This window comes from Schistocerca cancellata, chromosome 12, assembly GCF_023864275.1.
Source record: "Schistocerca cancellata isolate TAMUIC-IGC-003103 chromosome 12, iqSchCanc2.1, whole genome shotgun sequence".
Taxonomy (NCBI): Eukaryota; Metazoa; Arthropoda; class Insecta; order Orthoptera; family Acrididae; genus Schistocerca; species Schistocerca cancellata.
In genome coordinates this window covers 12,743,599-12,757,475 of record NC_064637.1, presented here as the reverse complement: position 1 = coordinate 12,757,475, position 13,877 = coordinate 12,743,599, and the positions used below count along the sequence as shown (strand labels likewise).

Genomic DNA, 13,877 nt, shown 5'->3' with positions numbered 1-13,877 from the left:
GCTTTTTCCAATGGTTTGCGAGCGTCCTTTGGCAGGCTTAAGGTATTCCTGTATCTTCCTGGTGGGCTTGTAAATTACGGTAATATTCCGCTTCGTCAAGATCCTCCCTATTCTTTGCGTTACATTTTTAACAAACGGCAGGAAAACCTTAGATTTTGCAGTAGCCTGTACGTCACTACGATTTCTGCGTGGCTGTCTCAACGCCCGTGTTGAAGAAGACGTGTACCACCCGCCCACTACTGGGTGATGGCAACGGCGATCGACGGCGACGGACAGCGGCCAATTGCACTGACGTTTTCAAAACACGTGACGTCACGTCAAGATACGGAATTTAGCGGCAGTCAGTAGCGAGCCAGCGGGTGTGTTGGACCTTCAATCGAGCAACGGACCCCCTTGAAGATGTCTCCCGCAGTCGGAGACGAAACGTTGGGAATTGACACAGAATTCATCAACCGACCACGGCGCAACAGCCCGGATAATTATAATGGACATGATATTTCCGGCCGTGAAAGTCTACATTTTAGTGTCAATTTTTACATCTCTATCTACATTATTCCGCAGATTATTAAGTTTTCAAATTTATACTGACTCTTTGATCACCCTGTAGGTAGAAAGTCAACGCTTTTCACAGGACAGAGCAGGAAGTTAATTTAAAGCCCCGGCAGCATATTAATCTTGCTGTAGTGTAGCGGGACTTTGAATTTCGCCGCGGTACACTCGTTCCCTCAGATATAAATTATACCGTCGCAGCGGTATGATCGCTCGACGGCAGAGAAAATACTAAAATTGTAACTCTTTTTTTGTTTTCTATCCGTCTATTGTCTCTCTTTAGAGCCGAAGCTTAATTCAGACGTAAAAACTTTTTAAGTAGTCTTGGTCTGATGAAGACAAAAAAAACTTATTAATGTGTAGACGTATTGTGGAAGTTGTTATGAAATTAGTAGGATGGAAGTAGCAACGTAAAATAAATTGCATTCAGTATCAAGATGATTTTAATTTGTATAAATTAGTGATTCCTGGACGATTGCAAGATTTCGGTGCAGCTACTACTTTTCACGCAGAAATGAAGTGGGAGACTTTTGAAGACCTGGACGCCGCACGAAAGAAAACGTGTCGACAAGGTAAAGGATGAACTCTTGTCTACACCATTTCCCCCTGTTAATAACATTTTGTTATTCTCTGTTCTCTTTCAAATAATTATTGTAGTGGAAAATGGTTTGACTTTTGCGCAGAAACGCCACAAGGATCACGCCAACAATAGCTTTTGCGAATCACGAAGTCCGACGACTTTTCTGTAATACGAAGTCCAATTTGCATTTCATTCTTTCCCTTTTTTAAATGATGACTAACCGAAACCCTCAGCTGCCGATAGGTGCTGTTGATATACTTCGATGTGGACAGCTGAAAATATGTGCCCCGACCGGGACTCGAACCCGGGATCTCCTGCTTACATGGCAGACGCTCTATCCATCTGAGCCACCGAGGACACAGGTGAATAGCGCGACTGCAGGGACTTATCCCTCGCACGCTTCCCGCGAGACTCACATCCCCGACTGTCCACAATTCTATATATGTAATGCACCTTATAGACATTTGCCCATTCACTCATAACTCGCGCACGCTTTGGCGATTCCCGTAAGAGTTTGGACAACCTGTGCGCATTCGCACAGACGAAGGTCAATGGCTGGGTAGCCCTTAACTATATATATGAAGACAGTAACTGTTCTCGAAAGAACAGAATACTGTTGATGACCGTGCAGCTTTCCCCTCTTTCGAGAACAGTTACTGTCTTCATATATATATATAACTTTCCCTTTTTCACGGTGATTAACGATTTTTAAAACCCACTTTTTATTCACCATTTCTTCCCGTTTTTTCAACCTTTTCTTCTCTTCTCTTTCTTTTTTTTATTAACCACTACAGCTGGCGACCGTGACAGGACACGAACCTGCACTAAACATTCACTCACTTTTGCATAAAAGAGAAGAAACAGGAACTGCCTTTTCTCATTTTTGAACTGAGCAGGAAGTTAATTTAAAAGCCCCGGCAGCATATTAATCTCGCTGTAGACTGGCACGAGCTGTTTGTAAACTACCACCCGGGGGTGGCTGCTAACTGCAGGTCGGCGATACACACAGGTGGGGAGAAGGTCCGAGTGAGAGGCAGCAGAGGGGAAGAAGACGGCGGTACCTGCGTGGGCGTGGCGGGCGCCTCGTGCGGCGTGAGCGCGCCGCCGTCCGCGTCTGCGGCGGTGGCGACGGCGCCGTTGGTGGCGGGCGGCTGGCGGAGGGCGGCCTCCACGGACAGCGAGAGCGAGAGGGAGAGGTCGCAGCCGGCGGGCGCCTCCTCGCAGCCCAGCTCGCTGAGCGCGCCGCGGATCATCTCCAGCTGGCGCTGCAGCCGCCGCTCCACGCACTGCACCTCCACCAGCTCCCTGTGCAGTGGGCGCCACGCTCTCACGTCTCACTCCAGTTTCGTTTTGTGTGTGTGTGTGTGTGTGTGTGTGTGTGTGTGTGTGTGTAGTTTGAGGTTTTCGGGCGCTAAACAGCGTGGTCATCAGCGCCCAAACGCATAGAGACAGGAACACGTGCGGTGAAGGGACGAAGACGGACAGCGAACAAGGAGAACGGCTAAAAGACACAGACCTGACGCAGCTCCAAATCCTCACATACAGAGGCAAAACAACAGGAGAAGAAACGCACTAAAAAAGGAAAGGAAACACAAGGAAAAGAGAACAGAAATCGAAGTGAAACGAGTAGGTAATCGTGACTGGCGGACCTCTTACCTAAAATTTGGGTGAGCCACCCAGAAGAACATTAAAATCCTCTGCCTAAAATCCCAGGCAACAAATTGGACAGGACACAAAACCGTAAGACCTTCACCACAGTCGTTGCGTCGTCTTGCAAAATAGAGGGCAAATCCGGTGGCAAGGAAACTACCGCCCTCTGGTCAGAGAATAAAGGACAGTCGAGTAAAATGTGGCGGGCAGTAATCTGGACGCCACAAGCACTGCAGATTTGGCGGTCCTCCCGCCGGAGTAAAAAAACCGTGCGTTAAGGGATTGTGCCCGATGCGGAGGCGAGTGAGGAGAACCTCATCCCGCGTGCACGGCTGGCCATGGGCGGGTGGTGGCCTTGACCAGACGCAGCCTATTTTCACGGACTGCCAGCCACTCCTCTTCCCATTGACGCGTAACACGAAAACACAAAAGAAAGGTAACAGCACGGAGGGGGACGGCACATTCGACAACGTGAGGGTGGAAACATGCATCTTTGGCAGCCACATCCGCCAGTTCGTTTCCCCTAATACCCACGTGCCCCGGCACCCAGCAGAAAGAAACCTCCTTCCTCTGCCGTTGCAGGTGGAGTAGGGCATCGTGAATGTTCTGGACGACCGTATCCGCTGGGTACGAGTGTTGCATGGTCTGAAGGGCACTCAGGGAGTCAGAACAGATGACGAACTTAAGACTGGCAACGCATCTCATCTGCTCCAATGCCCGCAAGATCGCAAACAATTCGGCATCAAAGACGGTAAACGCCGCAGGAAGCCGTAACGTGACGACTCGATCAGGGAAAACAACAGCACAACCAACAGAGTCCCCCTGTTTAGAGCCATCCGTAAATACTGGTACATGGTCGGGATGCTGGTTTAACATATCATAAAATAAGGAGGTACAAACAAACGCAGGACTGCAGCCCCTCCGGTACTCCGACAAGTCTATAAGGACGCAGGGCCTCTGGAGCAACCAGGGAGGCAGGCGGGTAAAGCCCTGGAGTTGGGGGGCCACACGCTCCACACATAGGGACTCAAGCAAATGCTTGGCACGAATCCCAAATGGTCTCGTTGCCCTGGGACGACTGCAAAAGAGACGTTCCATAGGCGGTCGGGCAACGGTAGGGTACGCAGGGGAGGTAGGACAGGCGAGGAATTGACACACCCGTCGCACCATGAGGAGTTTCCGCCGGATGGCGAGCGGCGGTTCCCCTGCCTCAGCACACAGGCTGGGGATGGGACTGGTACGGAGGGCACCAGTGGCCAGCCTGACACCCTCATGGTGTACTGCGTCAAGAATCTTCAGATACGAAGGCCTCGCTGACCCATACACGGTGCAACCATAGTCGAGACGCGATCGGGCGAAAGCCCTATAGAACTGCAGCAGACGCGCCCGATCTGCTCCCCAGGACCGATGGCTCAGCTTCAAAATATTCAGTGCCTTCAGGGCCCGCACCTTGAGGTCATTAAGATAAGGCAACCACGAGAACTTGGAATCAAAAGTGAGGCCCAGGAACCTCACAGTGTCTCTGAAAGGAAGAATGGTGTCCCTCAGACGCAATTCAGAGAAGATAAAAGCACGTCGACAACGATTTTGTGATGTAACAAAATAAAAGTGATGTTGTTATTCAATTGAAAAACTGGAGTTTCAGATTTCGCTTACTGGGGTCTAGTTTAGCAGGGGATACAACCCGTCGGCTTTGACCAGTGCCGTCAGAATTGGCCAGAGATCATGTATTACAAAGATGAAAGAGCTGAGAAGAATGTTCAGAAACAAAGGAATGCAAGAGAGAAAAACTGTACTTCACATATACAGGGTGTTACAAAAAGGTATGGCCAAACTTTCAGGAAACATTCCTCACACACAAAGAAAGAAAACATGTCATGTGGACATGTGTCCGGAAACGCTTACTTTCCATGTTAGAGCTCATTTTATTACTTCTCTTCAAATCACATTAATCATGGAATGGAAACACACAGCAACACAACGTACCAGCGTGACATCAAACACTTTGTTACAGGAAATCTTCAAAATGTCCTCCGTTAGAGAGGATACATGCATCCACCCTCCGTCGCATCGAATCCCTGATGAGCTGATGCAGCCCTGGAGAATGGTGTATTGTATCACACCCGTCCACAATACGGGCACGAAGAGTCTCTACATTTGGTACCGGGGTTGCGTAGACAAGAGCTTTCAAATGAGGGTTGAGGTCAGGAGGGTTGAGGTCAGGAGAGCGTGGAGGCCACGGAATTGGTCCGCCTCTACCAATCCATCGGTCATCGAATCTGTTGTTGAGAAGCCTACGAACACTTGGACTGAAATGTGCAAGAGCTCCATCGTGTACAAACCACATGTTGTGTCGTACTTGAAAAGGCACATGTTCTAGCAGTACAGGTAGAGTATCCCGTATGAAATCGTGATAACGTGCTCCATTGAGCGTAGGTGGAACAACATGGGGCCCAATCGAGACATCACCAACAATGCCTGCCCAAACGTTCACAGAAAATCTGTGTTGATGACGTGATTGCACAATTGCGTGCGTATTCTCGTCAGCCCACACATGTTGATTGTGAAAATTTACAATTTGATCACGTTGGAATGAAGCCTCATCCGTAAAGAGAACATTTGCAGTGAAATGAGGATTGACACATTGTCGGATGAACCATTCGCAGAAGTGTACCCGTGGAGGCCAATCAGCTGCTAATAGTACCTGCACACGCTGTACGTGGTACGGAAACAACTGGTTCTCCCGTAGCACTCTCCATACAGTGACGTGGTCAACGTTACCTTGTACAGCAGCAACTTCTCTGATGCTGACATTAGGGTTATCGTCAACTGCACGAAGAATTGCCTCGTCCATTGCAGGTGTCCTCGTCGTTCTAGGTCTTCCCCAGTCGCGAGTCATAGGCTGGAATGTTCCGTGCTCCCTAAGACGCCGATCAATTGCTTCGAACGTCTTCCTGTCGGGACACCTTCGTTCTGGAAATCTGTCTCGATACAAACGTACCGCGCCATGGCTATTGCCCCGTGCTAATCTGTACATCAAATGGGCATCTGCCAACTGCGCATTTGTAAACATTGCACTGACTGCAAAACCACGTTCGTGATGAACACTAACCTGTTGATGCTACGTACTGATGTACTCGATGCTAGTACTGTAGAGCAATGAGTTGCATGTCAACACAAGCAACGAAGTCAACATTACCTTCATTCAATTGGGCCAACTGGCGGTGAATCGAGGAAGTACAGTACATACTGACGAAACTAAAATGAGCTGTAACATGGAAATTAAGCGTTTCCGGACACATATGCACATAACATCTTTTCTTTATTTGAGTGTGAGGTACGTTTCCTGAAAGTTTGGCCGTACCTTTTTGTAACACCCTGTATAAGGGCCAGAAGTATTTTCACGTTAATGATATCGCGTGTTTGTATCTTACAAGGGAACCTCCCCCATCGCACTCCCCTCAGATTTAGCTATAAGTTGGCACAGTGGATAGACGTTGAAAAATTGAACACAGATCACTCGAGAAAACAGGAAGAAGTTGTGTGGAACTATGAAAAAAATAAGCAAAATATACAAACTGAGTAGTCCATGGCAACATATGCAACATCAAGGAGAGCGGGAGCTCAGGAGCGCCGTGGTCCCGTGGTCAGTGTGAGCAGCTGTGGAACGAGAGGTCCTTGGTTCAAGTCGTCCCTCGAGTGAAACATTTAAATTCTTATTTTCAGACAATTGTTATCTGACAAAATCTTATGTTTTCATCACTTTTTTGGGACTGATTATCACATCCACAAGGAAACCTAAATCGGGCAAGGTAGAAGAATCTTTTACCCATTCGCCAAGTGTACAAGTTAGGTGGGTCGACAACATATTCCTGTCATGTGACGCACATGCCGTCACCAGTGTCGTATAGAATATATCGGACGTGTTTTCCTGTGGAGGAATCGGTTGACCCATGACCTTGCGATCAAATGTTTTCGGTTCCCATTGAAGAGGCACGAACTTTCGTCTGCTAATCGCACGGTTTTGCGGTGCGGTCGCAAAACACAGACACGAAACTTATTACAGTGAACAGAGACGTCAATGAACGAAAAGACAGATCATAACATTGCGAAAATAAAAAAAGTAAACTTTTCACTCGAGGGAAGACTTGAACCAAGGACCTCTCCTTCAGCAGCTGGTCACGCTAACCACGGGACCACGGCGCTCCTGAGCTCATACTGTCCTTGATGTTGCCTATCTTGCACATAGACTACTCAGTTTGTATATTTTGCTTATTTTTTTCATAGTTGCACACAACTGCTTCCTGTTTTCTCGATTGATGTGTGTTTTTCAAGGCCTATCCACTGTGCCAACTTATAACTAAATCTGAGGGGGGTGCGATGGGGAGGTTCCCTCGTTAGTAATCCGTCGACGCTGTACGTCTGGGGAGCAGTACGGGTGTTAAAACATTGCCAGCTGCTGCAATACGGGGTCACTTACTCCGAGACGGTGCCACACCAGAGACGAGCTAAGCTAACGGATAGCACTATGGGTAAGTGTAGGGATATCAAATTTGTTGTTTTGGATTGTGAGTGATGATCTGCCACATAGAGAACAATGTCTGCTCTGGCAGTTGTAATATTAATCTGGTGTTCTGCAAGATGTTAATGTGAAATGTTGTTTACGATGTTGGAGAGTATACAAGTTACAGTGACAACCGAGCTTTTGTCGATCCGGTGACATCGGTCGAGAACAGCGTCCTTCGCAACTCCACACATAACTGCCAGGTGAAGAAGAACAATTGGCGCAGCAGACCGGAACTGAGTAGCGGGTGCGGTCCACTAGTGCAAATGGTGAGTGAATTATATACGGAAAGAGTGAGTATTCAGAATACCAGACGAGACACCGTATGCAGTGGCACGTACTATATACTTAAGTACACGCACCACGATGCTGTACTATACAGGGACTGTACGTGTCTGGCCAGTTAGTCGGGCCACCACCCCGTGACGTAAGGCTGTCGTGGTGTGTGACGTCATTGCGGTGTGGATTTTACGAGTCGGTCGTGTCTGTAGATCTCGTCGTGTTTGGCGGTGCCCGCGCTGGTGCGTGTGCACGTGCTTAAATGCGTCGTATCGGGTTCATTTGAGCCTCGGTGTCGGACGTGTGAAGTCGCTGGCAGTGTTTACAGTTCGGGACGTAAGGTTTGGAAGCATTTTCAGTGAGTTGTCAATTTTTTTTTTGTTTATGTGTTTGGCGTATAGCTAAGTGTTATTGGTTTGCTGTTTGTGGCGTGTTAAGATGTTTCATTCATTGTGTGGCTTCTGTTGTTAGGTACGGGTTGACGATGAATTATAACAGTGCTACGTTACGGTCGGAGATGGGGAGTACACGATGTCCTTTACAAAATTCACAATTCCTTGAATTCCGTCATCTCGGACCAGGGACGGGTACATGTGGCGGCGTCGGCGCGCGCGCGCGCGTGTGTGTGTGTGTGTGTGTGTGTGTGTGTGTGTGTGTGTGTGTGTGTGTGTGTGTGTGTGTGTGTGGCGGGGGGGGGGGGGGTGGCTGACCTAGTTTGCATTGCAGTAATGTGTTGGTGGTAAGTAATTGTTTTTACTCTTCTCGAGTTGTGATGTTTTGTGTATTTATGGTGTATTGAATGTGTTTTAATTTATGTACGCATCTTTGAGATGTTGTGGTTTTGGTTTTATTTTTCATAGCTGTAGGTTGAAGTTTTTTGGCATCAATAGTTTTGGTTGATGGAAATACAGAAGCGTCCGATCCCGCCCGTCTGCTTTCACCCATGACGTCACAAATATGGCGGAAACGACCATAAACCACCATTCCAATATGGCGCATATAAAGTCGTTACGTACACATTATGAGGACGAAAATACATCGAAAAACAAACACACACACGTTCCACAAAAAGCCTAATGACACTAACGGGACAAACGCGGGAAATTGGGGGGATTTTGGGTGGGGACAAACTAAATATAAGCAAATTTAGACACCCACCCCCATAGAAAACCACCCAAAACGACGAAAAAAACCGACATCACAAAACCCCGCAAATAAGACAATATAATCTGGAATCGGACACTTCCCTTGACCTATATAGCTCAACAGCAGCTCCCGATCCCATAAATTAGGACCTAAACTTCCCTTGACCTATATAGCTCAAAAACATCTCCCGATACCAAAACCAACATTCACAGCCACACATAGGGATCGAACACTTTCCCTGACCTGTTATCCTTACATCATCTCCACATACAGCCGTCCCTGGTCCGAGAAGCCGGAACTTTAAGTAAGTCTCATTTCTTCACAGCATACTGAACACTTCACGACTTCATCCAAAAATCCGAATAGTTGAAGAAATTTTATTAGAGACAACGCACTGTCCCCCATCATAGCCGACAACCGGAAACTGTTGACCCTGTCAATCATATCCATACCTATCAAAGACAAAAAAAAAGCAGTTTACCAAAATTGACACACGATGCCACACTCGCAAGCTAAACCAAAAACATCACCTAACACACCACCAGAGAGCACCACCGATCGCATCAAAACGACACCTACAAACACGTCACTCTGACAAACTAAATTCCGCGCCGTCGTGACGTCACACACCACAACAGCCTTACGTCACGAGTCAAAGCCGACGGGTGGGATCGGACGCTTCGGTCGACCTAATTTTTTTGTTCGTCATTTTGTGTGTTTTGGGATCGCGGTGTGGTCTCTTTCACTGTTGTATATACCTTGTGACCCACCCTAAAAGACCCAATTTCCCGCGGTTGTCCCGTTAGTTGGATTGTATTTTTGGAGGGAGATGTTTTTGTCTTATTTATACGTACTTTCGTGCTTGTTGCCGTGTGTATGTAGTTACGTAATAGGTGAGACAGTGAAGACGCTCAGAATAGCCGTTTCCGCCTTATTGGTGATGTGACGGGTCAAAGCAGGCGGATGGAACGGGAGACGTGCGTGCTCCCGGCGGCAGCCAGCAGGCAGAGAGAGAGAGAGAGCTAGCTGGGTGGGTACCTGGCGGCCGGCTCGGAGGGCAGCTGCGCGGTGAGGTGGTGCTGCAGCTCCTGGTTGTCGCGCACGCCCGCCTCCAGCTCCTGCAGGCGCGCGCGCAGGCTCTCGATGGTGAGGTTGTCCACGGCCAGCTGGTTGGGCAGCAGCTTCCCCGACGTGTCCTCCACCAGGCTGTCGTCGAACGACAGCGTCGGCGTGGCCGGCCCCTGCGGCGACGACCTGCAACCGCACCTCTCACCTCTCACATCCTCCTCGCAAAGCGAGTCGACCTCCGACCCGAGGTCGGCTAAAAACTTGCATTGTCAGCAATACAAACTGAATAGTAACCAATCACAATGCTGGATATGGAGAAATGTTCGATACGAGTCACCAGCTTCGACCAGTAACAGCAAACTTGCAACAAACGCCACGAGCAATATCACGACTATAACGTGATGTCTGTAGTTCCTTCTCTAGATTGTCGCCCACATGACAAAATGGTAGATATCGAAATAGACGACAGAGAGATAGAGAAACAATTAAAATCGCTCAAAAGAGGAAAGGCCGCTGGACCTGATGGGATACCACCAGTTCGATTTTACACAGAGTACGCGAAGCAACTTGCCCCCCCTTCTTGAAACGGTGTACCGTAGGTCCGTAGAAGAGCGTAGCGTTCCAAAGGATTGGAAAAGGGCACACGTCATCCCCGTTTTCAAGAAGGGGCATCGAACAGATGTTCAGAACTATAGACCTATATCTCTAACTTCGATCAGTTGTTGAATTCTGGAACACGTATTATGTTCGAGTACAATGACTTTTCCGGAAACTAGAAATCTACTCTGTTGGAATCAGCATGGGTTTCGAAAAAGACGGTGGTGTGTAACCCAGCTCGCGCTATTCGTCCACGAGACTCAGAGGGCCATAGACACGGGTTCCCAGGTAGATGCCGTGTTTCTTGACTTCCGCAAGGCGTTCGATACAGTTCCCCACAGTCGTTAAATGACCAAAGTAAGAGCATATGGACTATCAGACCAATTGCGTAATTGCATTGAAGAGTTCCTAGGTAACAGAACGCAGCATGTCATTCTCAATGGAGAGCAGTCTTCCGAAGTAAGAGTGATTTCAGGTGTGCCCCAGGAGAGTGTCGTAGGACCGTTGCTATTCACAATACACATTAATGACCTTGTGGATGACATCGGGAGTTCACTGAGGCTTTTTGCACATGATGCTGTCGTGTATCGAGAGGTTGTAACAATGCACAATTGTACTGAAATGCAGGAGGATCTGCAGCGAATTGACGCATGGTGCAGGGAATGGCAATTGAATCTCAATGTAGACAAGTGTAATGTCCTGCGAATACATAGAAAGATAGATCCCTTATCATTTAGCTACAAAATAGCAGGTCAGCAACTGGAAGCAGTTAATTCCATCAATTATTTGGGAGTACGCATTAGGAGTGATTTAAAGTGGAATGATCATATAAAGTTGATCGTCAGTAAAGCAGATGCCAGACTGAGATTCATTGGAAGAATCCTAAGGAAATGCGATCCCAAAAGAAAGGAAGTAGCTTACAGTACGCTTGTTCGCCCACTGCTTGAATACTGCTCAGCAGTGTGGGATCCGTACCAGATAGGGTTGATAGAAGAGATAGAGAAGATCCAACGGAGAGCAGCGCGCTTCGTTACAGGATCATTTAGTAATCGCGAAAGCGTTATGGAGATGATAGATAAACTCCAGTGGAAGACTCTGCAGGAGAGACGCTCAGTAGCTCGGTACGGGCTTTTGTTAAAGTTTCGAGAACATACCGTCACCGAGGAGTCAAGCAGTATATTGCTCCCTCCTACGTATATCTCGCAAAGTAGACCGTGAGGATAAAATCAGACAGATTAGAGCCCACACAGAGGCATACCGACAATCCTTCTTTCCACGAACAATACGAGACTGGAATAGAAGGGAGAACCGATAGACCAGTTTCATTTTCTTGCTTTCCAATTCGTCTGCTAACAGCAAACCTGTGAATATACGCACTATATACAGGGTGTTACAAAAAGTTACGTCCAGACTTTCAGGAAACATTACTCATACACAAAGAAAGAAAATATGTTATGTGGACATGTGTCCGGAAACGCTTACTTTCCATGTTAGAGCTCATTTTATTACTTCTCTTCAAATCACATTAATCATGGACTGGAAACACACAGCAACAGAACGTACCAGCGTGACTTCAAACACTTTCTTACAGGAAACGTTCAAAATGTCCTCCGTTAGCGAGGATACGTGCATCCACCCTCCGTCGCATGGATTTCCTGATGCGCTGATGCAGCCCTGGAGAATGGCGTATTGTATCACAGCCGTCCACAATACGACCACGAAGAGTCTCTACATTTGGTACCGGGGTTGCGTACACAAGAGCTTTCAAGTGCCCCCATAAACTAAAGTCAAGAGGGTTGAGGTCAGGAGAGCGTGGAGGCCACGGAATTGGTTCGCCTCTGCCAATCCATCGGTCACCGAATCTGTTGTTGGGAAGCGTACGAACACTTCGACTGAAATGTGCAGGAGCTCCATCGTGCACGAACCACATGTTGTGTCGTACTTGTAAAGGCACATGTTCTAGCAGCACAGGTAGAGTATCCCCTACGAAATCGTGATAACGTGCTCCATTGAGCGTAGGTGGAAGAACATGGGGCCCAATCGAGACATCACCAACAAGGCCAGCCCAAACGTTCACAGAAAATCTGTGTTCATGGCGTGATTGCACAATTGCGTGCGGATTCTCGTCAAACCACGTACATTGATTGTGAAAATTTTCAGTTCGATCACGTTGGAATGAAGCCTCATCAGTAAAGAGAACATTTGCACTGAAATGAGGATTGACACATTGTCGGATGTACCATTCGCAGAAGTGTACCCGTGGAGGCGAATCAGCTGCTGATAGTGCCTGCACACGCTGTACACGGTACGGGAACAACTGGTTCTCCCGTAGCACTCTCCATACAGTGACGTGGTCAACGTTACCTTGTACAGCAGCAACTTCTCTGACGCTGACATTAGGGTTATCGTCAACTCGTCCATTGCAGGTGTCCTCGTCGTTCTAGGTCTTCCCCAGTCGCGAGTCATAGGCTGGAATGTTCCGTGCTCCCTAAGACGCCGATCAATTGCTTCGAACGTCTTCCTGTCGGGACACCTTCGTTCTGGAAATCTGTCTCCATACAAACGTACCGCGCCACAGCTATTGCCCCGTGCTAATCTGTACATCAAATGGGCATCTGCCAACTGCGCATTTGTAAACATTGCACTGACTGCAAAACCACGTTCGTGATGAACACTAACCTGTTGATGCTACGTACTGATGTGCTCGATGCTAGTACTGTAGAGCAATGAGTCGCATGTCAACACAAGCATCGAAGTCAACATTACCTTCCTTCAATTGGGCCAACTGGCGGTGAATCGAGGAAGTACAGTACATACTGACGAAACTAAAATGAGCTGTAACATGGAAATTAAGCGTTTCCGGACACATGTCCACATAACATCTTTTCTTTCTTTGTGTGTGAGGAATGTTTCCTGAAAGTTTGGCCGTATCTTTTTGTAACACCCTGTATTCATCCAGTGTTTGATAATGAGAGCACTTGGGGAGTTCCGACAAACTTCAAATATAACTTGAAATCTATTCTGAGCTTTTTCCCACTTAGATGCTTAACGTCAAATATCTAAAACATAAACTCATTTGGAAAGCAATCCGACATATGAAAGTGTTTTATACACAGGACAGTGATTCTTTAAACAATCAGGAGTTTGCTGCCACCTACTATAAACGCTAAATCACCATCCATTTTGCGTCTTAAAATCAGCAACAGGGTGGCCTGTTTCCGTAATGAATATGTTTCGTCTCGGAGGTCAAACGTTCACATCGACATCTTGCCACGGCGAAACCACCGTAATAAGGTCCTTTGTGTCACCATTCTGAATAGGCAGTCCTGCGAGACTAGCGACTCGGCATAGAAGCGTCATAGCTCGTTACTTTGCTTGTACTCCCTATCGTTTATACTGAAGATATTTCTTATTTTGTCTGTCGCCCTTTTCTTGCGACACATC

At 47.6% G+C, this 13,877-nt stretch overlaps 1 protein-coding gene and 1 non-coding gene across 2 annotated transcripts in view; both read right to left on the bottom strand.

Annotated features, from left to right (window-relative positions):
* Positions 1 to 13,877, bottom strand: part of LOC126109821 (tyrosine-protein kinase Fer) — a 611,311-nt gene that overhangs the window by 141,702 nt on the left and 455,732 nt on the right. The window contains exons 6-7 of the mRNA XM_049914879.1: positions 9,807 to 10,022; positions 2,191 to 2,434 (exon numbers count right to left, since the gene is read on the bottom strand). Of these exons, the coding sequence (XP_049770836.1) occupies positions 2,191 to 2,434; positions 9,807 to 10,022 (460 nt within the window). The remainder of the gene's footprint in view (positions 1 to 2,190; positions 2,435 to 9,806; positions 10,023 to 13,877) is intronic.
* On the bottom strand, positions 1,413 to 1,486 carry Trnat-ugu (transfer RNA threonine (anticodon UGU)). Its single transcript has one exon. It is a non-coding gene; the product is annotated as a tRNA-Thr (tRNA).